This window comes from Phyllobates terribilis, unplaced genomic scaffold (genome assembly GCF_046119375.1).
Source record: "Phyllobates terribilis strain yellow unplaced genomic scaffold, ASM4611937v1 Scaffold_5__5_contigs__length_657084704, whole genome shotgun sequence".
Taxonomy (NCBI): domain Eukaryota; kingdom Metazoa; phylum Chordata; class Amphibia; order Anura; family Dendrobatidae; genus Phyllobates; species Phyllobates terribilis.
This window is the reverse complement of record NW_027362765.1, coordinates 31,711,223-31,738,266: the sequence shown is the minus strand read 5'-3', so window position 1 is coordinate 31,738,266 and position 27,044 is coordinate 31,711,223. Positions and strand designations below refer to the sequence as shown.

At 44.3% G+C, this 27,044-nt stretch overlaps 1 protein-coding gene across 2 annotated transcripts in view; it reads right to left on the bottom strand.

The window, feature by feature from the left end:
• LOC141271837 (uncharacterized) overlaps positions 1 to 26,503 on the bottom strand; it is a 39,147-nt gene extending 12,644 nt beyond the window's left edge. The window contains exons 1-2 of one of the 2 annotated variants that reach the window (XM_073682021.1): positions 26,470 to 26,503; positions 9,081 to 9,218 (exon numbers count right to left, since the gene is read on the bottom strand). Coding sequence is in view for 1 of the 2 variants with exons in the window: in XM_073682020.1 (XP_073538121.1) it covers positions 26,470 to 26,495 (26 nt within the window). In the remaining variant the exon portion in view is untranslated. The remainder of the gene's footprint in view (positions 1 to 9,080; positions 9,219 to 26,469) is intronic. The other variant, XM_073682020.1, reaches the window with a different exon arrangement.
• Between the last annotated feature and the right edge of the window lie 541 nt (positions 26,504 to 27,044).

Here is a 27,044-nt window from a genome sequence, read left to right as displayed (position 1 = left end):
ATTAGGAAAAGTAGACGAAGAAAAAAAAGAGAAAAAAAAAAAAAAAAAAAAAATTCCAAAAAAAAAAAAAAAATTTTCAAAAAAAAAAAAAAAAAAAAAAAATTTTTCTTTAAATTTTTTCTCCCTTTTCTCTCTCTCCTCCCTCCTCCCCTCCCTCTCTCCTTTCCCCTCTTCCCTCCTTCTCTCTCTCCTCCCCCCTCCTCCTCCATATAAAAGATATATATAATAAATTTGCTAAAATATGAAAACAATTATTTAAAAAGTTGTCTTCTCTATATTAAGGTTCAAACCTTCAGGAGACAAGGTTCCCATTTTGAAAATCCAATAATTTTCACGTGTAATGAGACGATTTAGTCTATCAGGGTGTGTATCAACTATATGATCAATGATAGTTAGTTTTAGGTTATTAGGATTTTTTTGATGTTCTTTTAAGAAATGATTAGAAACACTATGTAGGGGAAAGCCGTTTCTAATATTTTGGCGATGTTTATTTAATCTGGAGTGCATTTCCTGGATAGTGCGGCCAATGTATTGCAGGCCGCAGGTGCACTGGAGCAGATAGATCACATATGAGGACTGACATGTAAGTCTAAAGCGAATGGGATATATCTCTCCAGTGACCGCAGAGACGAATGTTTTGGCTCCGTTATCAATGGATTGACAGCATAAGCATTTAGGGACATTACATTTATAACATCCATTATTGCTAATAGGAACTGAATGGTTCGGTCTTCTACCAATTGTTGTATTGCTAGGGGCTATATAGTTTCCTAGATTTTTACTCCTCCGATATATGACATGAGGAAATTCCGGTAAATGACCAGTTAATATTGGATCATTACTTAAAATGAACCAGTATTTTTTTAATAAACTGGATAACACTTGCGTAGGTTTACCATAGGTAGTAATCAGATTTAAACTGAAATCGCTGTATGGCTCTTGGCTGGTATTCTTGGATTTGTTGATACACAGGTTCTGTGATAGGGATCTAGTTTTGGAGAAAGCTTCCTCTAATAATTTCCGGGGGTATCCCTTAGCTCTAAAACGTTTTTGTAAAACCTTAGATTCCAGAAAAAAATCCGAATCATGTGTACAATTTTTTCTGACACGCCAATATTGACCGTATGGAATATTTCTAATCCAGCTGGGTAGATGGCCACTGTCAAATTCAAGATAGCTATTTACATCCACTTCCTTAAAGTGGGTAGATGTGGATATTTTACCCGAATTGTCTATATTTATCTGAAGGTCAAGATATTGAATATTACTCTCAGATATGGTAGAGGTAAAGGAAAGACCCCAGTCGTTAGAGTTTAATTCATCAATAAATTTGGCAGCCTCCACAGTATTTCCCCTCCATATAATAAACAGATCGTCTATAAAGCGGCGGTACATAACGATGGATTTATCGGCGCCGAGGGATTGCGCGATGTGGATAGACTCGAATGCCCCCATATATAGATTTGCATAACTGGGGGCAAACCTCGTCCCCATCGCGCAGCCCCTCAGCTGTCGATACATCACCCCCTCAAAAGAAAATACATTGTTCTCAAGAATGAAAGTTATACCCCTCAATAAAAAGTTTTTTTGAGGATCTTGTAAGTTAGGGTCCTCATCTAGGAATTTTTTAATTGCCTGTAAACCCAATACATGTGTGATATTGGAATAAAGAGAGCTTATATCGAGTGTAATAAGAAGACAGCCTGGAAGAGGGGGTAATTCTCTCAATAGTCTAATTAAATGTGTGGAATCCTTTAAATGAGAATCTAGGGATAAAACGTACTTCTGTAAAAAAAGATCAATATAGTGGGATAAGTTGGATGTGATAGAATTAATACCAGAAATAATAGGACGTCCAGGGGGATTAAATTTATCTTTATGAATTTTGGGTAAAAAATAAAAATAAGGGACTTTGAATTTTTTAATGTCTAAAAAGGATTTTTCTTTTTTATTGAGGAAGCCAGCTGTAGAGGCCCCTGCTACAAGTCCTTTGTACTCCAAAAAAATGGTTACAGATGGGTCTGCTTCTAATTTCACGTAGTAGTTTGAGTCGTCTAAGATTCTGAGGCCCTCCTTGATGTACCAGCCTCTGTTCATTATCACAGTCCCCCCTCCCTTATCTGCTCTCTTTATAATTATTTCTTTATTATCCTGAAGGGTTTTTAATGCACATTTCTCCTGGTAGCTCAAGTTATTCACTTTTTTAGAAATTGGGGGGAATGTCCTAAGGTCCCTCAAAATTAATTGTTGGAAAGTTTCAAGGTGTGAACCTTTGTGATGTAATGGATAAAAATTATTTTTCCCCTTCACATTTACATGAGTGAAAGGGTCCAGTAATGGGGGGCCTGGTATATTAGATTCTTGAATGGAGGGGGATACTGTTGAGCATGAACTAATAGGATGTGATTTTCTCTTATCTTCCAATAGAAAATGTCTTTTTAGTGTCAATTTCCTTATAAATTCATTTAAATCACAGAACAAAGTGAAATTATTAAATGGGACAGCTGGACAGAAAGGTAATCCTCGACCTAACAAGGATCGTTCAGCTTCAGATAGCACATAGCTAGAAATATTAAAAATGCCCCCACAACCGATAGGGGTTTCTATCTGCAGGGAATTTGTATTCTGGTTCATTGGCAAGATTTCATTTTCTTTATATTTGGATTGTGTCTCAATTTCGGCATTTGGACTATTTTTGTTATTGAGGCCTCGGGTTTTTCCACTCCCTCTACATCCCCTAAATTTCTTTTTCGTTTTGGACAACGTCCGGGGACCACGTGAAAAAAATGTGTAATTTTCGTTTTATTAGTTTGAGATGCAACTGCATTCTGTGTTTGAGGATTTATCAAGATACTATTTTCATTCAAAATCGGAGATAATTCCAAGGATGTCATTCTGTTTATAGGGGGTTTTATGTGGTTTATACCATTTGTTTTATCAGAAGGTCTCCCTTGATTTAAAATATTCAGTGTATCCGCTATCGGGATCTGTCCAGATGACTCCCCAGCAATAGGAGTCTGTATTGCACTAGAAAGCTCTGAGATATTAGATCCACTATGGGATATCTCCTGTGTATTAATATGTAATGTGAAGTTCAGTTCATCAATATCTGCTACTTGTGTGGAAATAGTAGACGGATTAGCAATAAATTCTACATCTGCTGCTTGTGTGGATAAAATAGGTGGATCAGTAATCAGTATGGAGGGAGGAGTAATTTCCAGACACATTCCCTCTATTATAAGGTCATTATTTTTTTCCAAATTAGAATTAAATGCAGTATTTTTCTTGTAATTATTGTTAATGGATAACTTCTTTTTATGAGTCTCATATATTGCTTGTTGTTTTTTATTCATAAAAAACTGTTTTTGAAAACTATTCACTTGTTTTGTATGGTTATCAGTATCATTGCTTAGAATAGGGGATGATGGATTATCCCTAGTTGTTCTCTGCATAGAGATGATGGGAACAGGTGAAATTTGAAGTGGTGATTGGATTTTTTCTTTTTTAGAGTCTTTTATATCTCTTTCATATTTTTTGGCTTTTTTATTTATTAAATCATTTTCAAACTTAGCCAGTCTTAGTTTTACCTCATTATCTGTGGCAAAATATTCCGCAGATGAAGAAAAGAACTCCAAATCCCCTTTAATTTTAGCTATTGTTTCTAAAGCATGCATAGCCAGAGTATTCCTTTTATCAATCAACAATCTGATCAGTGTTGTTGAGCAATCAGAAATACACCTGTCCCATCTTTCAGTAAAAACAATATCCTGAGGAAAGGATGAGTTGAGATTCATTCTCAATCCCTTGGGTATTATGTTATCCTTAATGTAATGTTCTAAAAACATCGTGTCTACGTGATTAGTTATTTCTATTTTGCTATTATTTTCTAAGTTCAAAAACAGTCCACGTAACCTTTTTTGATCTGTATCATTCAGCATAGTTGGATTAGTATATATGCATCTGTCGCCATCTTTAGAGTCTTTACTAAGGGCTGTAATGATCAGAGATAATCTAAATTTCTCTCTATTGGTCACATAAAAGTCCATAATGATCCAGCAATTTAGATTTTAAAGTCTTAAACACAGTTCTTATCTGTTGACGATTCTGCAAGATTTTTCCGTCTCTCGATGTGTTGAATAATCTGAGTCGCCCAATTTGCAGCTCCTGGTCTTGAGGCTAAGCCCCCAGCAATAGCAGACTCAATATGTAAAGAGAGGAGAGAACAAGGCGCAATGGGTGACTCAGTATTGCAATTGTTAGAGGGGTGTGAGGATGGCTACTAACCTTATGAAGTTGTGCACCTCTGCACAACCCCAGTATAAAGCTCCACAAGCTCCGCTCTGTTGGTGGCTGTCATCTATTTCCAGCGGCGTTCACAGATCCTGATCTCTCGGTGGTGGATCACGTGGTCAGGTTAGTTGCATGTAACGCCGAGATGGACGCCCAGCTTCCCTTTCCCCCTGTTGGGGTGCGGTAGAGCTGCCTTTAACTTATTGTTCTTTCACCTGTGGGAGGAATTTAATTAGAATCACTACCCTGGTTTTCCAAGCTGCGCTGCCCTAACCCCTCCGGAACGCTGCCGGGGGTGTTGGTGAAGCTGGGCGTCCATCTCGGCGTTACATGCAACTAACCTGACCACGTGATCCACCACCGAGAGATCAGGATCTGTGAACGCCGCTGGAAATAGATGACAGCCACCAACAGAGCGGAGCTTGTGGAGCTTTATACTGGGGTTGTGCAGAGGTGCACAACTTCATAAGGTTAGTAGCCATCCTCACACCCCTCTAACAATTGCAATACTGAGTCACCCATTGCGCCTTGTTCTCTCCTCTCTTTACGCAGACATAGGAGTGGCACATTATCCAAATCAATAGAGTGGAACCAAGTTCCATAAGTGTTGCAGAAATCACTATTAGCCTAATATGTTAAAGCTGTGCAGTAATCATTTCTTAAACCCACTTAATATTAACTGAAAAGTGATGAGTATATATAAAGAGAAAAATATTATAAAGAGAGAGTACTTAAAAGCTACATATATATGAGCTCAACATTAATAAATAAATATTAAATAACTTTCATAATATTTGGACATAGTAATTGAAATAAGCCTATAGGAGAAAGAGTGTTAGAAAATAAAATAATTAACATCTTAAATAGTAACGCCTATCTCAACATATAACCTAACATAACCTGAGATTAAGGAATAAAAGGGGAGAGGGGGTCTTTGGAAGCCGGCACATCGGAAAAACTATCGCCCTCAGCTGCTTCTCTATTGCCCCCAACCGCAACGCAACGATTCGGGGGCCCTCCTGCTTAATGACACCCATCCAATTTCCCTCTGAGACTGTTAAATAATACTTCTTTCTGTATTATTTTTCTCTATCGAGGACTTATCAAAATATCAATATCACGATATTCTTATAAAAAATGTATCGATTTATTCTTGGATTGTCCATTAAAATGAATAATTCCAGAAGGTGCATACAATGGTTAAACAATTCGAGTAATTGTCCATTTGTCCATAATTAGCTTAATAGTTGAGATTCACCCCTGGGAATCCTGGGATCCTAGTAGATTGCGTCTATCTGTCCAGCATGTGTGTCCGGATGAAACCATGTGTCCAGGTAAAGAACGTGTTTCCTGGGCCTACATCAGCTTCTGGTTTACACAGTATGGGATTCTTTACTATTTTCTCAAAGTTCAAAGGCTGCAGCTGTCACACGTAAAGCTACTTCAGTTATAATGCACAAAAAAAATAATAAGTGTTACACATAATATAGTTCAACTAGTTATATTGTTATTATTTTAAAATGTTATACACATAAAAGGTTCTAATTTATTAATTAATTATTTTAATTATTACTATAAATATATATAAAAACAATTATACACAATCTCTACTGTATACAAGTGTGTGTGTGTATATATATATATATATAGTAGAGATATATATATGAACTATTAGATATTATGTAACTACACAATTTTACTGTATAAAATAATAAATAACTAGTGATACATTGTATAACACTTTGATACAACATATAATTACAATTTCTTCTTAGCCACTCCCTAAACCAAATCTTCTGTCTCTGTCAAAAATCTCCATAAATGCCCTATTTAAAAAATACATCTTTCTCTCCTTTATAAGCTCAGATAATTGCTTGTTTTTCAGTCCACATTCCATGATGTCACTGTGAGCTGGTCGTCTCACCTGTCTCTGTCCGTCAATTTCGGCCATTTTCCTTTCTAGGGACAAGTCACAGCTTTGAATTTTTAACTCTTTCTGTGGAGAAATTGACTTTTCAATCATCTGATATGGCTTATAACATATATGAAATCTCCTGCGTACTTGATAGAGTTCACTATGAGGATGACTCATTCTAGGAGAGTTTGATATTGGCCTTTGAGAAGATTTTACCTTTTCTGGTTTTATAAATTTAGCTCGATTTATTTTCTTTTCACAATTCTCATGTTTTCTAATAAAATCCAGCAACTGCGCACATTCAAATAAAGAAGCTTTTTGTGACGCAATAACTCGAGATACTGGATTTAAGAATTTGAATTTTTGTACAAAAGTATTTATCATTTGTTGTAATTTTCGATGAGAGCTTTGTACAACTGTTCAAATATGGACATGAATGTATATGTACATTCTTTCCTACCAATCCTTAATTTTTGTAGGTCATTAATGTTGGGGAAATCCTTTGGGGCACTATAAATCAAATACTTTAATCTGTCTGAGTCATTTTCACAGGGCATTAAATTTAAACGTCTGGAAAATGTCACAGAAATCCACATTTTAAATAATTGATTCCTCTCCTCATTGGATAAATCAAACTTATCAGAGAAGCTCTCAAATATCTCTGAATTTCTACAGGCATGGATTTTGACATCATATTTTTGCATGATTTTGTATAATTTTAGCAAATTTTTCTTCATTTTGCTTTGAAGTTGGGCCTCGGTAGTTTCTGAATTTTCTGCTATTTTTAGTGGCCCTTGTACGTCCGTCCCTCCTACGTCACTCATGTCTCCTCCCAAATCACCTAATATGTCAGTTTCTCATACAGTACAGACCAAAAGTTTGGACACACCTTCTCATTTAAAGATTTTTCTGTATTTTCAAGACTATGAAAATTGTACATTCACACTGAAGGCATCAAAACTATGAATTAACACATGTGGAATTATATACTTAACAAAACAGTGTGAAACAACTGAAAATATGTCTTATATTCTAGGTTCTTCAAAGTAGCCACCTTTTGCTTTGATGACTGCTTTGCACACTCTTGGCATTCTCTTGATAAGCTTCAAGAGGTAGTCACCGGAAATGGTCTTCCAACAATCCCAGAGATGCTTAGCACTTGTTAGCCCTTTTGCCTTCACTCTGCGGTCCAGCTCACCCCAAACCATCTTGATTGGGTTCAGGTCTGGTGACTGTGGAGGCCAGGTCATCTGGCGTAGCACCCCATCACTCTCCCTCTTGGTCAAATAGCCCTTACACAGCCTGGAGGTGTGTTTGGGGTCTTTGTCTTGTTGAAAAATAAATGATGATCCAGCTAAACGCAAACCAGATGGAATAGCATGCCGCTGCAAAATGCTGTGGTAGCCACGCTGGTTCAGTATGCCTTCAATTTTGAATAAATCCCCAACAGTGTCACCAGCAAAGCACCCCCACACCATCACACCTCCTCCTCCATGCTTCACGGTGGGAACCAGGCATGTAGAATCCATCCGTTCACCTTTTCTGCGTCGCACAAAGACACGGTGGTTGGAACCAAAGATCTCAAATTTGGACTCATCAGACCAAAGCAAAGATTTCCACTGGTCTAATGTCCATTCCTTGTATTCTTTAGCCCGAACAAGTCTCTTCTGCTTGTTGCCTGTCCTTAGCAGTGGTTTCTAGCAGCTATTTTACCAAGAAGGCCTGCTGCACAAAGTCTCCTCTTAACAGTTGTTGAAGAGATGTGTCTGCTGCTAGAACTCTGTGTGGCATTGACCTGGTCTCTAATCTGAGCTGCTGTTAACCTGCGATTTCTGAGGCTGGTGACTCGGATAAACTTATCCTCAGAAGCAGAAGTGACTCTTGGTCTTCCTTTCCAGGGGTGGTCCTCATGTGAGCCAGTTTCTTTGTAGCGCTTGATGGCTTTTGCAACTGCACTTGGGAACACTTTCAAAGTTTGCCCAATTTTTCGCACTGACTGACCTTCATTTCTTAAAGTAATGATGGCCACTCGTTTTTCTTTACTTAGCTGCTTTTTTCTTGCCATAATACAAATTCTAACAGTCTATTCAGTAGGACTATCAGCTGTGTATCCACCAGACTTCTGCACAACACAACTGATGGTCCCAACCCCATTTATAAGGGAAGAAATCCCACTTATTAAACCTAACAGGGCACACCTGTGAAGTGAAAACCATTTCCGGTGACTACCTCTTGAAGCTCATCAAGAGAATGCCAAGAGTGTGCAAAGCAGTCATCAAAGCAAAAGGTGGCTACTTTGAAGAACCTAGAATATAAGACATATTTTCAGTTGTTTCACACTTTTTTTGTTAAATATATAATTCCACATGTGTTAATTCATAGTTTTGATGCCTTCAGTGTGAATTTACAATTTTCATAGTCATGAAAATACAGAAAAATCTTTAAATGAGAAGGTGTGTCCAAACTTTTGGTCTGTACTGTATGTCAATCATGTCTCCTCCCATGTCAGTTTTTTGTATGTCTGTCTCTTCGTCAGACCCAAGGTCACCTTCAGTTACAGGCACATGTCTTACTTCTTTCTCAATTTCCACATTACAGTCAGAATCAGTATCACCATTTGACACTATTTCTACACTATTGTCCTGCTTAGACTTTTCAAGCATCCGACAATGAAATACATCAACCAACTGTAGAATATTCCACAATTTGTGTTTTTCACAATGAAAAGGTACCTTGGAGTTTAATTGTAAATTCTCTAATTCAGATTCTCTATATAGACTAAGCCACAAAACATCTAAGTCATTTCCTTCATTAACTTTGAAATTAATATTACTTTGTTTAGCAAAAGAAGAAATTATATCCATATTTTGCTTACCTTCAGATTTCTTAGCTTCTGATGATCAGCATGTACTACCCTCAGTTCGTCTGATCTGATCCTTGTAGTACCTCTGGTTACTGTCAGTCCTCAGTCTGTAGATTCTTTCTGATTCTTGTGACAAAGTTAGTGGATTTCCTGACACGTGAACAACAGCTGTTCAGCTCATCTCGTCTCTTCTCTCCCCCCCCCCCTTCAAGAAGGAAATGCACTTAAAAACACAAAAAAATCAGGACTGGCTAGGCTCAGAATTATAAAGTCACATGTAAAACAGAGGGTCCTTGAAGCTACTGATTGTATTGGCAAACATGTCTACCTCTTTCTGTTCTCCCCTCCAGCCGCTGTTTCTGGCTGTTATTCTGTAGACATGTAAATTATGATTGCCATGACCCCAGGGACTTTACCCTAAAATGGTCTTATAAGATATAAATGCTTCTGGAGACCAGGGGGGCCATACCTGAGATGCAACACCTCCTGTCCCAGACCAGATAGGGGAGGAACCTGCCCTATATAAACTGGATCTGGGGCGGGGTTAGTTCAGTCAGAGCCTGGAGTTTGTTCCAGACACAGGGAAAGAAACAGCTAGGAGCTCTGTAGGAGCAGGAGCTAAAGACCAGGGACTTGAGCTAAACGGAGTTCGTCCTGGCAGAAGACACCGAGAACCGGACACAGGAGTCCGAGGCTGTGGGGACTTATATTCACCCAGCAGCAGAAACCTGCAGGCAGGGAATTTCAGGTCCTCTGGCCCTAGAAGCCCGGAGGCTCAATCATGAGGAAGGGACCAGCACCGCCATCGAGGAGCAGGGGCTATCAGAAGGCCCCAAGTCACCAGCCATACGGGTGAGCACCACACGGTATACTCAGGGACGTGGGCTACTTCCACTCGCTTACAGCAAAGTAGCCAGGAAGAGTGCAGATAGACGGGGAGGCCTACAACTCCACCTGGCCAGGGGAACTCCTGTTTGTTCACAGACTGACCAGGCCCCTTATGCTAGCCAGTACTCCCGGGAGGGTCTGTCTTAATATCATCAGTAAAGACCCTGAACTGCACTGCAAAGACTCTGAGTCGTTCCTGCTTTACCCGTGCACCATCACTCCCATCATCTACATTCCCTGCCCTGAGGCTATACTCTTCCCGTGGGGAGTTATCCCATCCTTTGCTGCGCATACCACACCAGCCTCAGCGGTCTGCCTCGCAGCGGCGGTACACCCTGACCGCAATCCACGGGTGGCGTAGTCGGACCCTAACCCATAAAAACCCTATAAAAGACTGCCACTGGTTTGACCACCCTGAGCCACGGGACCGGGTGGCCGCCACGGAGACTACAACCCCCAGAGACCCGGCACCGGGTAACCCACACATATACATAAGTATACCGTATAGTATACAGTCATAATACCCTTGATATGCTGGCTCTGCACACATAAGTATACAGCACAGGGATGGATCTGATTACCCCCATATAGTAAAGAGTGTATATGGGACAGGAATGGAGCATGTAGCCACATCATCCATATATAGTGAGAATAATAGTACATACTGTATATATTGAGGCTAATACTCTGGATATACTAGATCTGTATACATAAGTAAACTGCACTGGGGGGCCTTAATACAGATGACACATACCGTATTTTTTGGACTATAAGACGCACCGCACCTAGGGTTTAGAGGAGGAAAATAGAAAAAAAAATGTACGCAAAAAATGTGGTCATGATGCCCTGCTAAGGGGGAGGGGGTCTGCTGCTGCCACTGTTATAGGGGTAATGTCCCCCAATTCTGTTAACATCCCCCATCCTGGTATACATGGCCCCCTCCTTCCTGTTATACATGGTCCTCATCCCCATCCTGATATGCATGGCACCACTCATCCCCATCCTAGTATGCATGGCACCCCTCATCCCCATCCTGGTATGTATGGCACCCTTCATCCCTCATCCTGGAATGTATGGCTCCCTTCATCCCGGTATGCTTGCCACCCCTCATCCATCTTCCTGGAATGCTTGGCACCCCTCATCCATCTTCCTGGTATGCTTGGCACCCCTCATCCATCTTCCTGGTATGCTTTGCACCCCTCATTCATCTTCCTAGTATGCTTGGCACACTCTGATCCCCATCACACAGCACACAAAAAAATAATCAATTCTACTCACCTCCTCTCTCCCCCAGTGCTGCGTCCTGCTCTGCTGCCAGCAGGGATCTCACTGTGTGAGCCACGCATGGCGTAACTGCTGTGTGCCCTCACACAGTGAGATGCTGTGCCGGAATAGTCACTGCTCCTCACGCTGGTTCTGTGTCAGTGGGGAGCAGTGACCATTCACTCACCTTAATAGCGCGCACACTGTACCCACAGCGCAGCTCCTGTTGCGGGCGGCAGTCACATGTGCCCACTATTGAAGACCATGAATATTCACTATAATCCACTCCCATGGGTTGTAGTGAATATTCATGGTCTTTAATAGCGGGCACACAGACCGCAGAGCGGCAGCAGGAGCCGCATTGCGGGCATAGTGTGTGAGATATTAAGGAAAATTAATATTCACTGCTCCCCATGCCCATGAGGCAATTTACATAGTTGGTATACAATCAGCTCTTTAAATCAACATTCATCTGGCTTTTAGTACAATTAGCATATTAGAAAACAACATTGTTTCCAACATTGTCTCCAAGAGGAGATAACAATCATGGTCATACAAATACTGGTCTGTTCTTATTGACTAGACACAAATACACAAGGATAATAGGGTATTTCTCTTGAATTAACAAATCTAAACGTCTGGCTTAAGATTTTACTCTGTTTCCTCACACTTACAAACTGAGATCAGCTGCTGGCAGCAGAACAGGACACCGCGCTAGAGCAGAGGGAAGGAAGGTGGGTAGAATTGTTAAATTTATGTGTGCAGCGTGATGGTGCTATGCATACCAGGATGGGGATGAGGGGGCCATGCATACCTGGATGGGGATGGGATGGGGGCCATGTTTACCAGGATGGGGATGGGATGGGGGCCATGTATACCAGGATGATGATGAGGGGGCCATTCATAGCAGGATGGGAATGGGATGGAGGCCATGTATACTAGGATGGGGATGGGGGGATGCCATGTATACCGGAATGGGGATGAGGGGGCCATGCATACCAGTATGGGGATGGGGTTGCCATGTATACCAGGATGGGGATGGGTGCCATGTATTGTAAAGTGTTCTGAAAATGGAGAATAGGAAAATCCGGCCTCCAAAAGTCAAATAGCACTCCTTCCCTCCTAATCTCTGGCGTGTAACCAAACAGTACTATACAGTCAAATATGGAGTTGTGACGCTGAGTCACTACTCACGGACAAACCGTGAGGCAGGGTAGTCAGGAGGTCTGAGATCAGATACCAGGAGGGGTCGTAGTACAGAGGAGTAAGACAAAGGAATCGTCAGTTAACAGTCCGGGGTCAAAAACCAGTCTGGGGTCAGATACCTGAAGTCAGAGAGCGTAAAGACCAGGAGGGATAATCCATAAGATCATGACAAATCTTAGGTCCGGCAACAAGGTCAGAAGAAAGAGACACGGGGCTAAGCAACCACACCTAACTTCAGCAAAGCTACAACTGACACTGAGTACAAACAGCTAGCCAGCTAAATACCTTACAAATTATTAAGGATGGGAGGCACCTGGGGAAACGCCCGCAGGCTAGACTAAATTGACAGCCCTGATGCTCAGTCAAAATGCTGAAAACCCAGCACGCCCCAGGACCAGATTGAATGACTGGACTGTCACACACACCAAACTGACAGGCCAGCACACTCCAGATCCCATAGGGCGGCTGAGCTGTCACTCGCAGCATCCCTCGGCCACAGTCAATGTTGAAACCGTGACAGGGATATTTCCATGATCAAGAGAAATTGTGTAACAAATCATGGGGCTATTTTCACCTGTTTTCGCTTATAAAATGTAAAATCTGAAGCTAAAACACCATTTTAGTGGTAAAAATGTAATTATTTTTTCATCGCCAATGGTACAGAATTTTTGTGAAACACATGTAATGTCAATATGCTCACTGCACCCCTAGATGAATTCATTAAGTAGTATAGTTTGTAAAACCGCAAGGGCTTTGCCAATGTGACATGTCATCCGCAACCAATTCCAGAAAACTCTTCACTCCAAAATGGCGATCCTTCCCTTCTGAGCTTTGCTCTGTGCCTGAAAAGTAGTTTCCAATCACATATAGGATATTGATGTACTCAGAGGAAATTGTGTAACAAAATTATGTGGTCCATTTTGTCCTATTGAAAATTAAAAACTTGAGGCAAAAACATTTTAGTAGTAACATTTTAATTTTTCATTTTCATCGCCCAATGTTACACAATTCTGTGAAGTACCTGCATGTTTTAAATGCTCATTACACTCCTAAAGGAATTATTCAAGAGGTGTAGTTTCCAAAATGGGGTCACTTTTGGGAGTTTTAGTTTTTGGGTACATTATTCCCTTGCAATCCTTGTCAAGATGAGAAATTTGGGGTAAAGGAAAATTTTCTAGGGAAAAAAACATGATCTTTCATTTCCACAGCTCCAGGTTATAAAATTTCGCAAATCATCTGGTGGTTTAAAATGCTCACTACACCCGTAGATAAATTACTTGAAGCGTAAACTTTCCAAAATGTAGTAAATTGTGCGGGGTTTTGCCACCTCAGGGGCAATTTAGAAGCAACAGGCGTCTACAATCTATTCCAGCAAAACTTGCACTCCAAAAGTCAAATGGTGCTCCTTCCCTTCCAGGCCCCGTCAGGTGCCCAAACAGATATTTCCAACAACATATGGAGTATCGGTGTACTCAGCAGAAAACGGACCCATCAATCCATTGAGTAATCCCTCTTGCTAACCTTGTGAAAATGGGAATTTTGGGGATAAATCAACATTTTTGTGGAAGAAGTCATTTAATTTTCATGAGCTTCTGAGGAAGCACCTGTAGGTTCAAGATGGTCATCACACCTATCTATGAATTCCTTGAGGGGTGTAACTAACAAATTAAAGCTGCACTCTCAAACGCTATAATATGTAAACATTGAATATATGAAATTGCAATTTCATTACTGCTGTAGAAAACATGTTTAAAAATGAAGGTATTTCACTGGCCAATTTGTGTGAGTCCAATAGCCATCGACAAGGCGTACCCCTTTGTTGTGACCCTAAACCTAACATGATGCCTCTCCCAGGCTAAAAATCTATAATTATATGGGCAGGTAGAATCAAGCTCTATTTAACCCCTTAGTGACCGAGCCAATTTTTAGCTTAATGACCAAGCGAAATTTTACAATTCTGACCAGTGTCATTTTATGTAGTAATAACTCTGGAACGCTTCAATGGATCCCACTGATTCTGAGAATGTTTTTTTTTCGTGACAAATTGTACTTCATGATAGTGGTACAATTTTTTCAATACTATATTTGTGAAAAAAAATTTTAATTTGGCGAAGATTTAGAAAATCTTGCAATTTTCAAACTTTGAAATCTTATGCCCTTAAATCAGAGAGTTATGTCACACAAACTAGTTAATAAATAACATTTCCCACATGTCTACTTCACAACAGCACAATTTTTTAAGCAAATTTTTTTGTTTGTTTGTTTATAAGGGTTAAAGATTGACCAACAATTTCTAATTTTTCCATGAAAATTTACAAAACCATTTTTTTTAGGGACCACATCACATTTGAAGTGACTTGGAGGGGTCTACATGACAGAAAATACCCAAAAGTGACATTAATCTAAAAACAAGGTGCTCAAAACCACATTCAAGAAGTTTATTGACCCTTCACAGGAACTGAAGCAACGTGGAAGGAAAAAATGAACATTTAACTTTTTTCACAAAATTTTAATTTAGACCCCAGTTTTTTTATTTTCACAAGGGGAACAACAGAAAATGGACCCCAAAAATTGTTGTTCAATTTCTCCCGAGTACGCCGATACCTCATATGTGGGGAAAAAACACTGTTCGGCGCACAGCAGGGCTCGGAAGGGAAGGAGTACCGTGTGACTTTTTGAACGCAAAATTGGGTGGAATCGAGATCGGACGCCATGTTGTGTTTGGAGAGCCCCTGATGTGCCTAAACAGTGGAAACCACACACAAGTGACTCCATTTTGGAAACTACACCCCTCAAGAATTTTATCAAGGGGTATAGTGAGCATTTTGAACCCAGAGGTACGACACAGAATTTGATAACATTAGGTCATCATATTGAATATGTTGTCATTAGTGTTGAGCACAAGTGGTCGCTATTTGAGTTTGTATCGGGTGCTTGGTTATGCACCAAGTATCGCGGGTGCTCGAGTGACAAGATCGAGTCCCCGCCTCGAATGTTTCGGGGCTGTGTATGGCAGGCATTCCCCTCGTGTTTTTTTTGTCTGTGTAACAGCTGCGAAAAATGTGGGGCGGAGAGCACGTCACTTGAGCACTCGCGATACTCGGTGTATACCCGAGCACTCGATGCAAACTCAAGTACACTTGCTCTCAACACTGGTCATCATATCTTCATCTTTTTTTTTTTTTACTTTTGAAAAAATCCCAATCCTAACGTCAATCCTAACTCCAACACAACCCTAACCCAACCCCAATGGCAAAGAATGGAAAAAAATATTATTTTTTTTATTTTATAATTTTTATCTAAGTGGCACGGAGGGCCGGATCAGGAAGGCCTGGTGATGGCAGAGGTACCGGGTGGCATAATTTCTCTCTTCTCTGACATGTATATCATGTCAGAGGAGAGAGAAATCATTGTAACAGCAGGCACTTTTTTTTTTCGTTATCACCATCATTCACTGAATAATGTAGATCACGTGATTGAGGACAGGAAAATCCGGCCCTGATCATGTTCTCCAAGGTAGCTGAGACCCCGGATATTTTCAGACTCTGAGGGGCTCTGCGGCCTTTTTCCAGATCGCTGTTTTAAAACGGCAATGAGTGAATAAGGCCCCTTAACAGCCGCCATTTTAATGTGTATTGTGGTCGTTAAGGGGTTAATAGCGCCTTAGGCTGATGAGGGGAGTGCTCAGCCAGAAGGCATATACTACAAATATCAAAAAACTGACAGGCACTTCCAAACAGAAAGAGACAAATGTGAACAGGTAACAGCTAAGAGAGCCACTCTATGTAACTAACAAATTAAAGCTGATCCTACCTGCACATGTAATTGGAGGCTTTTACCCAAACAAAGGGGTACGCCTTGTCGCTGGCTGTTGGGCTCAAACGAATTGGCCAATTTGTGCGCAAAGTACCTTGGCTTTTTGTCATGTTTTCTACAGCAGTAATGCAATTCCAATTTCATATATTCAATGTTTGCATATTATAACGTTTCAGATTGCAGCTTTAATTTGTTAGTTATATACAATGGCTCTCTTAGCTTGCCTTACATTGTTCCTGTTCACACTTGCCTTTTTTCTGTTTGGCAGTGTTTTTTTTTTTTTTAATATCCTTAAGGGGTGTAGTTTCCAAGTTGGGGTGACATGTGGGGAGTTTCTGCTGTTTTGGCACCTCAGGGGGCTCTGCAAATGCAGCATTCCAGCCCATTTTAAGCTCTAAATATCATATAGCGCTCCTTCCCTTCCGATCCCTGTCATATGCCCTAACAGTAGTTTTCGATCACACACAGAGTATAAGTGTACTCAGGAGACATTGCACAACAAACTGCTGTCCACTTTCTCCTTCTAATGAAAAATGTGGTGCTGACGCAACATTTTAGTAAAAATATATATATATATATATAAACTTTTTTTTCCCCAAGTTGCATTAATTTCTGTGAAGCACCTGAAGAGTTAACAAACTTTCTGCATGCGGTTTTGAATACTTTGAGGGGGTGTAGATTTAAAATGGAGTCTTGTTTGCCAGCTTTCTGACATATAAGCCCCTCAATGTGAATTCAAACGTGAAGTGGTCCCTAAAAATAATTTCCAGAATGATGTAAAGTAGACATGTGGTAAATGTTGTAACCTATAAATATTTTGAGTCTTAAAACCAAAAAGAGAATCGTATAAAGATTAAGTTAAAAAGTATAAATTTGTCCAAAACAATCAAGTAGAATGCTACAAACAGAAACTGCAGTCATGGTATATCAAAAATTGTCCAGTGACAATGATAGAAATATATAAACAGCAATCACATAGTGATCCATATCCATCCACTATACTGTGTGGCTATGGAGACCTCACAGTCCAATATAAGGGGTGTGGAAACAATCCTGTGATATTGAATCCACACTATAGTAAAAAAAAACCTGTAGGTCCACTAGAGGGATATGGTGTGAAGCTCAATCTCTTTCTCTGATTGTAAATACAGAGTGAAGCTTACCCATGTCAGCGAGATAGTGAGTGTCCATTCGTGGCATTGCCCTGACGCACATTTTGCGTGTTGGGCTTCCTCGAGAGCGAGTAAATGTTATTTATTAACTATTTTGTGTAGTATGACTATCAGCTTTAAAGCGTCAATATCAAAAAATTTATCAAATTTAAAGATTTTCATAAAAGCAAATAATATCAATCTAAATTCATGACTATTATGAAGTACAACATGTCACAAAAAAACATTCTCAATCACTGGAACATGTTGGAGTATTGCAGTTATTACCTCAAAGAATTGAAAAATGAGGCTTAGTCATTAATGTACAGAGTGGCCCGATCCTAAATGGGGTTAATGAACACTCTGCAGAGCACATGTATACCCTCTACATGGCTGAATGGAAAGCACATATACATGCAGCTCAGCTACTTGTGCACATTTACATATACACACAGCTCTGCTACATGTGCATATTTATATCCCTCCGTCACATACAATAGGCCTGACAGGCACATCTCTTTTACTTTCTCTCGGGAGACAATGGCTGTGGTTTCTCCTCCATCCTTACTGATTGTGCAGACTTTCGGGTTCTCATGGCTTGAGAGCAGTACGGTGTACGGGTCCTTCTCCCACTGGTCGTCCAACTTGTGGAGCCGTCTCTTCCTCTTCAAGACCTGCTCTCCAGGTACCAGGGGAACAGCGGGAGCATACTGGTTGTAAGTCTTCTCCTGTCTTTCCCTAGCTTGACAGAGACTTCGCTCAACGCTCTCCTGTACTTTCCGGTACTGCTGCTGTCTCTCTGTGTCCCAGTCTGCTTCTGGTGAAGTGTCCTCGGGTGTCAGGACTCCCATATCCAGATCAACAGGCAGCTTACCAGGTCTTGCTCTCATCAGGTAAGCCGGGGTACAGTTGGTAGAACCTACCGGGATGTGGTTGTATAGGTCCACCAGATCAGGCAGTTTCTCAGGCCACAGACTGCGTTCTTCCAGGGGCAATGTTTTCAGAAGGTCTATCACCACCTGGTTCATTTTCTCACAGAGTCCATTGGTTTGCGGATGATAGGGTGTTGTTCTTATCTTCCGGCAGCCATACAGAGTGCAGAACTCCTGGAAGACTTCCGCTTCAAAGGCAGGTCCTTGGTCCGTCAGCACCTGCTCTGGGTATCCGTGTGGACGGCAGAAGTGCTGCTGGAAGGCTCTAGCTGCTGTTTGAGCCGTTAAGTCCTTGACCGGGACCACCACCAGGAACCGGGAGTAATGATCTACGATAGTGAGGGCGTAGACATACCCAGATCTGCTTGGAGCCAGTTTCACATGGTCCAGGGCTACCAGTTCCAGTGGCTGTCGGGTGATGATGGGCTGCAAGGGAGTCTTCTGGCTGGCACGGTCCTTCCTTCTTAGGTGGCACGGTCCACAGTCTCTGCACCACCTCTCGATGGTTCCTCTCATGCCTACCCAGTGGAACCGCCCGCGCAGCAGGAACTCCAGCTTCTTCCATCCGAAGTGCCCAGCTCCGTCGTGGTATGCCTCCAGTACCATAGCCGCGTCTCTTCTTGGCACCACTACTTGCCAGATCAGTTCATGCGTCCGGGAGTTAACCATTCTGCGGCACAACTTCCCCTTGTAAAGGAACAGTCGACTCTTCTCAGCCCACAGTTGCTTGGTCTCCTCCGGAGCGTCTGGGTCAAGGCGGGCATCTGGCTGAGTCAGCATCTCCTTCACCAGTCGGACGGCGGGGTCACTGTCTTGCGTTTCCGCCCAGTTGTAATGAGGTAAGGGGTTGAACGTAGCGGATTGCTTACCCCTTACGCGGTGGGAATACTGGATAGTCCCATGACGGTGGAACGCGGGGAGTTCAACTTCTTCCAATTCCTCTGGATCTTCCCCTACGTCCGGTAGGTTTGGCATTCTGGACAGGGCATCCGCGTTGGTATTGGAGCGTCCTGCCCGTTATTTGATCGTGAACTCATAGTTGGACAGGCGGGCCATCCATCTCTGCTCCAGGGCACCGAGTCTTGCCGTATCCAGGTGTGTCAACGGGTTGTTATCCGTGTACACGATGAACCGGGAAGAGGCGAGGTAGTGCTTAAAGCGTTCGGTGACTGCCCACACCACTGCCAGGAATTCTAGCTTGAATGAGCTGTAATTCTCAGGGTTTCTTTCGGTGGGTCGCAGTTTTCGGCTGGCGTAAGCAATTACCCGTTCCTTCCCCTGCTGGATCTGGGACAGTACGGCTCCTAGCCCGATGTTACTTGCGTCGGTGTAGAGGATAAAGGGCTGGCTGTAATCAGGGTACGCCAGGATTTCATCCCCCGTGAGGGCCATCTTCAGCTGGCGGAAGGACTCTTCTTCCAACTTCTCCCATCTGAAGAGCGGCTTCTGGTTCTTGGCCTTCCTGGACTGGCCTATCAGGAGGTCCTGCATAGGAGCTGCCTTTTTGGTGAAACCGGGAATGAACCTTCGGTAGTAGCCTACCAACCCGAGGAACTGCCGCACTTCCTTTACGCTGGAGGGTCTTGGCCATTCCTTAATCGCGGTGATCTTATCAGGGTCGGGAGCCACTCCGTCAGCACTCACCACGTGTCCCAGGTACTGCACCCTTGGTTTCAGGAGGTGACACTTGGAGGGTTTCACCTTTAGGCCGTAGTTTGCCAGGGCTTCGAACACTTCTGCCAGGTGTTTCAGGTGGTCCTCGTAGGTCTTGGAGTAGACGATGACATCTTCCAGGTATAACAGGACCGTCTCGAAGTTTCGGTGTCCCAGACAGCATTCCATCAACTGTTGGAAGGTTCCTGGTGCGTTGCAGAGTCCGAACGGCATGCAGGTAAACTCGCTAAGTCCCATCGGGGTGGTGAATGCGGTCTTCTCCCGGTCCGCCTCTGCTACAGGAACCTGCCAGTACCCGCTAGTGAGATCCAAAGTAGAGAAGAAGTTAGCAGATTTTAAAGCGGCCAAAGACTCCTCTATCCTTGGTAAGGGGTACGCATCTTTGTGTGTGATACGGTTGATTTTCCGGTAATCTACACACATTCTCATGGTGTTGTCTTTTTTTTTAACCAAGACCAGTGGAGCTGCCCAGGGGCTACAGCTATCCCTGATTACCCCAGCCTCCTTCATGTCTCTAAGCATTCCCTTGGCGTGTTGGTAGTGTGCAGGGGGTACGGGTCGGTATCTCTCCTTTATGGGAGGATGGTCTCCCGTGGGGATATGATGTTCTACCCCCTTTACTCGCCCGAAGTCTAACGGGTGTTTACTAAACACTCTCTCGTACTCTTGAACCACCCGATAGACTCCCTGTTTCTGGTGTGAGGGAGTGGAGTCAGTACCCAAATGTAGTTGCTGACACCAGTCCTCTATTGTTTTCTTAGAGCCGTTACCTTCCTCTGGATGAGATGGAGGCAAGGGTTCCACGGACTGTACAGAATTTTGATTGATGGTATACAATTTGGCTAGCGTAGCATACCGGGGCAGGTACACTTCCCTTTTCCCGATGTTTATTATGCGAACGGGCACCCTCCCATGGCGTACATCAACCACCCCCCGTGCTGTCAAAATGGTGGGCCTACTGTCTGAGTAGACGGGTTCTACCATTGCTTGGTAGTCTCTACCTCTTAGACCAATAGCTGCCCGGCACCAAATCATCATTTCACTTTTTGGGGGCATGGCAATAGGGAAACGGTCACACATTCTCACGCTTCCAATCTCACCACCGGAGAGTTCCACCTGTTGCCGCCGCATCAGTGCCCGGATCTCTTTTTGGAGCACTCGCTGTTGGCCGGAGCTGGCGTTCTTGGCAACCTGCTGTAAAATGAAAATCACCTCTGCAAGACAATTTTCAATCACATTAGTTCCTAGAGTTATCTTTGGGTGACTCTCGCGCTTGTCAATGTCTACAATGATCAGTCCCTGTGCTGCCAGTTCGACTCTACCGACTTTAATGGTCATCTCTTTGAATCCGATCTGTGGCACGGGTTGACCATTGCTGGCGATGATACTCAAGTCGTCGTCAGGGTAGCGGGTTATATCCGAGTCATTCCAGTACTGCTTAAAGAGCACGTACGGGATGGTGGTGACCTGTGACCCGGTGTCAAGTAGGGCACTCATAGGAATGCCATCCAGTACTACAGGCAAGACTGGACGTCCTCCCACGTATTTGTCACGCCAGTTCGATGGGCCTGGTGATCTTATTCCTAGGGGTTGGCCCTCTACCCCAGGTTGTGCCAGTTTAAAGGACAGTACCTTGCCATATGTCCAGGTTGATTGCAGCGGCGGCAGATGGGTTGTCCGTCCTCGTTGTATCGGTCGCTGGGTCTTCCTCTGGCCGGTGGGGTCCTCCTTGGTCGACGCCACGGGATGTCCTCCGGTCCGGATGCCAGCTGGATCTTCCCTGGAGCAGCAACCTGTAAAGACTGCACAGTTCGGGTTAGCGCAGCTACGCTTTTAGCTAGCTCTTGGACCTGATGGTGCAGGTCTGGAGCCGGGTCATTGTTCAAAGCCTGCGCATCAGCTCCCACAGGCCCTGCCGACAAGGGCGCCGCCTCCTGGTGGTAAGCGGTAGTAGGGCGCCTGTGGGCCACAACGCCACCCGGTGCCGGTTCTCGGAGCACCCGAATGGCTCTGTCCTTGAACTGTGCAAAGTCCAGATGAGGATCCTGTAAGGCCATTGCCCGCAACTGGGTTCGGTGGGCATTGCAATATAGTCCCTCTATAAATTGTTCGGTCAACAGCCTGTCCTCGTTTCCCACGCCGTCAGGGTCGGCCTGCTTAATGGCTCTCAGGGCCTCTTGTAGGTTTAGTGCATAGTCCCTTATATTCTCATGTGCTCGCTGTTTGCACCCGTAGAATCTAAGCTTAATCTCAGCTGAGGTGCGGGTATCAAAGGTGTCCTTCAGCCGGGTTAATATCCCTGCTACAGTCCTCCTCCCAGGTGGCCAGGACTTTACCTCCCTTTGGGCTGCCCCGGTTAGTTGGGCCACCAGGATGCTCACTTTTTGCTCTTCTGTGAGGGGGTACACCTGGAAGAGGCTATCCAGCTTTTCTCTAAAGTCATTCAGGGTATGTGACTCCCCTGAGTACTGGGGTAGCCAGGCTGCCCCCGGGATATAGGGCATCATGAAAGGCATGACCGCTGCAGCGGTGGCGCTGGCGGTGGCTGTGGCAGTGAAGCTCTCCTCCGTATCCGACATCCTCCTCCCCCCTAGTGGACCGTGGCCTACCTTGCGGTGATCCTCTTCCGTAGGCCGCGGCTCCGCAGTGGATCGTCAGGGTCGAGGACCTTCCGTCGCGCTCCTGTGACGTCGGCGTCTGCTGGGCTCCTTCCAGGACCTTACGCAACGTCCGGACGTGAGGCGGAGCTCCAGTTCTCGCGCGCTTTCGGAGTCCACGCCCCTCTTCTTCCCGCGCGGCGTCTTCAAGATGGCGTCCAACGGCGGGAAAACTCCACGGATGGCGGGAAGAAGGCAGAAGATGGCGTCCAACGGCGGGAAAACTCCACGGATGGCGGGAAGAAGGTAGAAGATGGCGTCAGATGGCGGGAATCTTCACCACAGGTAAGTTGAAAAGTCTCTTTTTCAGGCACGCAGTACCCGGTGGTTGCGGGCACAAAATCCTGCCGACTACGCCAAAAGTTGACGCGCCCCTGGACCTGTGCCAAGTAGCGTTGCGCACGCGGGGGCCTACCCGGAGCCGGATCTGATAGGGGTAGTAGTTTCGTGGCGGTGACCCGGTCCGTGCCCAGGGAGTCAAACTAAGTGGCAGTGCTTGTCAGAAGATGTTATATTGCTCGACTACGCCACCCGTTGAATGCGGTTATGAGACCGCCGCTGCAGGGCAGACCGCTGAGGCCGGTGGTACGGTTGTGCAGCGTGGATGGTATAACCCCCAACGGGAGGGGTATGGCCTCAGGGCAGCGGACGTGGATGATGAAACACTCAGAGACGGTGCGGTGTCGTTCAGGGTCTTTACTGGTGGCAAAGGTAGACCCTCCCGGAGTACTGGCTAGCGATCGGGGCCTGGTCAGTCCGTGAGCAGATGGAATCTCCCCTGGCCAGGCGGAGTTGTAGGCCTCCCCAACTAATCGTACTCTTCTGGCTACCTTGCTAGAGGTGGGTAAAAGTAGCCCACGTCCCTGAGTGTACCGTGTGGTGCTCACCCGTATGGCCGGTGACTCGGGGCCTTCTGGTAGCTTCCGCTCCACGACGGCGGTGCTGGTCCCTTGCGTGTGACCGTGCCTTCGGGTTTCTTGGCCAGAGGACCTGAAATCCCCTGCCGGTCGGTTTCTGCTGCTGGGTAAGGATTCGTCCCCACAGCCTCGGACTCCGGGTCCGGTCAGAACTCTTCAATCAGGGCGAGCTCTACAGCTTCCAGCCCCTGATCTCTTTTAGCACAGCTCCCACAGAGCTCCTGATCTTTCTTTCCCTAAAGCTGCTCCACTACAGACCAGACTGTGTCTCTGTCTGTGTTCTCTCACTCTACTCTACTCTCTAACCCTACCTCAGCCCCAGCTTTATATAGGGGAAGTTCTTCCCCTCCCAGGACTGGGCAGGAGGTGTGGTATGCTTAGGATTCCTGACCAGGAGACCTCCCACCTGCTCACAGACGTAATAAGGCTATTACTGTGGAAACCAGACCCCTGGGGTGCCACATTTGTTTGTGGGCCTTTCTGTCTGAAGCTTAGTCTTTAACAAGTGAAATGCATGCTCAATTGGGTTGAGATCAGGTGACTGACTTGGCCATTCAAGAATATTCCACTTCTTTGCTTTAATAAACTCCTGGGTTGCTTTGGCTTTATGTTTTGGGTCATTGTCCATCTGTAGTATGAAACGACGACCAATCAGTTTGGCTGCATTTGGCTGGATCTGAGCACACAGTATGGCTCTGAATACATCAGAATTCATTCGGCTGCTTCTGTCCTGTGTCATATCATCAATAAACACTAGTGACCCAGTGCCACTGGCAGTCATGCATGCCCAAGCCATCACACTGCCTCCGCCTTGTTTTACAGATGATGTGGTATGCTTTGGATCATGAGCTGTACCACGCCTTTGCCATACTTTTCTCTTTCCATCATTCTGGTAGAGGTTGATCTTGGTTTCATCTGTCCAAAGAATGTTCTTCCAGAACTGTGCTGGCTTTTTTAGATGTTTTTTAGCAAAGTCCAGTCTAGCCTTTTTATTCTTGATGCTTATGAGTGGCTGGCACCGTGCAGTGAACCCTGTGTATTTACTTTCATGCAGTCTTCTCTTTATGGTAGATTTGGATATTGATACGCCTACCTCCTGGAGAGTGTTGTTCACTTGGTTGTGAAGGGGTTTCTCTTCACCATGGAAATTATTCTGCGATCATCCACCACTGTTGTCTTCCTCGGGCGCCCAGGTCTTTTTGCAATAATGAGTTCACCAGTGCTTTCTTTCTTTCTCAGGATGTACCAAACTGTAGATTTTGCCACTCCTAATATTGTAGCAATTTCTCGGATGTTTGTTTCTGTTTTTGCAGCTTAAGGATGGCTTGTTTCACCTGCATGGAGAGCTCCTTTGACCGCATGTTTACTTCACAGCAAAACCTTCCAAATGCAAGCACCACACCTCAAATCAACTCCAGGCCTTTTATCTGCTTAATTGAGAATGACATAACGAGGGGATTGCCCACACCTGTCCATGAAATAGCCTTGTAGTCAATTGTCCAATTACTTTTGGTCCCTTTAAAAACAGGGGGGCACATGTTAAGGAGCTGAAACTCCTAAACCCTTCATCCAATTTTAATGTGGATACCCTCAAATGAAAGCTGAAAGTCTGAACTTCAACTGCATCTGAATTGTTTTGTTTAAAATTCATTGTGGTAATGTCTAGAACCAAAATTAGAAAAATGTTGTCTCTGTCCAAATATATATGGACCTAACTTTATCTAAATTACCTGCCTAACTGTCCCTTTATTAAATTACACACATAAACAGATCTTTAGAAAAAGTATTTCTAAAGTCCATTCATGATCTGTAAAGGAGACCTTTTGCTAGTCAATGGAGTGTTAGTGTTCCCTTGTCGGGTGGGCATGATAACATAATTTACAATAACCGGCGTCATCGCCATACATCCGGCATGCACACAGCTTCTTTCCCTCACTGCATTGCCCCTCTGAAGCCACGTGTACACGTGCCAGATTCAGAGAGGCGCACTGCGCATGATCGAAAGTGCAACTGTGCACTCGACTTCAGAAGATCAATGCAGAGAGGGAAACGGAGTTTACAAATACTTTTTCTAAAGATCTGTTTATGTGTGTAATGTAATACTGGGACTGTTAGGCAGGGTATTTACATAGGCAGACACAACTGCTCGCAGTTCTGGGGTCACAGAGGACAGGTTCCCTTTAAGACATTTCCTCCATGCCCCCAATCACAGGCTATGTCGGTCACTGCTTCGGTTAATGATTTCCTGTACGGATGACTTGTTCGTTGAGACTGACCACAGAATACAGGAACTGATGGGGGACCAAAGCAGTGGTGGCTCAGAAGTAGTGGGGGATCATTAATGTATTATTATATTTATTTTACAGCATTCAGTTTGTTTCATTACATCTACTAATAAATCCTATATATTTTAGACCACACACATAACAAGCAGTTTCTTCCTCGGAGTCTGCAGCTGAATACATTTCTCATAGACTCATCTTCCATAAGGCTAATTCTTGTCTCATTTACCGACACTGGAATCGGCATTAGCAATACTGCAGGAGATATTCATTACATGTGACATGAGAAATAACTACTTCATGATGAGGACTGATGTGTGGTAAATTATATCTCATATGTCCTGGGTTCATTTGTATCTGCACCAAGAATGGGGCTAAGTGAGTATTTATTTATTAGCCGTGGGGTAAGTGGTCCCAAACTGTATGTGGGGGTTGGGGGAGGCAGTAATGTGGGAACATTATACTATAAAGGGGGGGGGGGGGGCACAAAAGAGGCACTGTACTGTGAGAGCAATACTTTCCTTACTTCCTGAACCAACACAAAAGCACCTATATAGTCTCAGCACTGAAGGGGTTAATGCCCCCTGCGCCCAGTAATGGGGGATCTCCACATACCTCCACCTACAGAGCCGCCACCACATATATGGCTGCTCTGTGCACACAGGACCTGTGATGAGGTCACAGGAGGGGAGGAGTCAGGGGTCACATGATCAGGGGCCTCAGTGGATGCAGGACTCTGCTGTGCTGGTTGTCATGGTGCTGGATGAGGGGAAGGTTATGTGTGGGGTCAGGAGGGGTTTACAGTGTGGATGTAGCAGAGCCGCGTGTGTATGAGGCGTACGGAGCGGAGCCGGGTGTGTACGAGGTGTACGGAGCGGAGCCGTGTGTGTACGAGGTGTACTGAGCGGAGCCGCGTGTGTACGAGGTGTGCGGAGTAGAGCCACGCGTGTACGAGGCATACGGAGCCTCTCCCCCCTCTATTCCCCCTCCCCCCTCTCTTCTCCCTCCCCCCTCTCTTCTCCCCTCCCCCTCTCTTCTCCCTCCCCCCTCTCTTCTCCCCTCCCCCCTCTTTTCTCCCCCTCCCCCCTCTCTTCTCCCCCCCCTTTCCCCTCCCCCCTCTTTCCCTTCCCCCCTCTTTCCCCTTCCCCCTCTCCCCCCTCTCTTCTCCCCCCTCTCTTTCACCCCCTCTT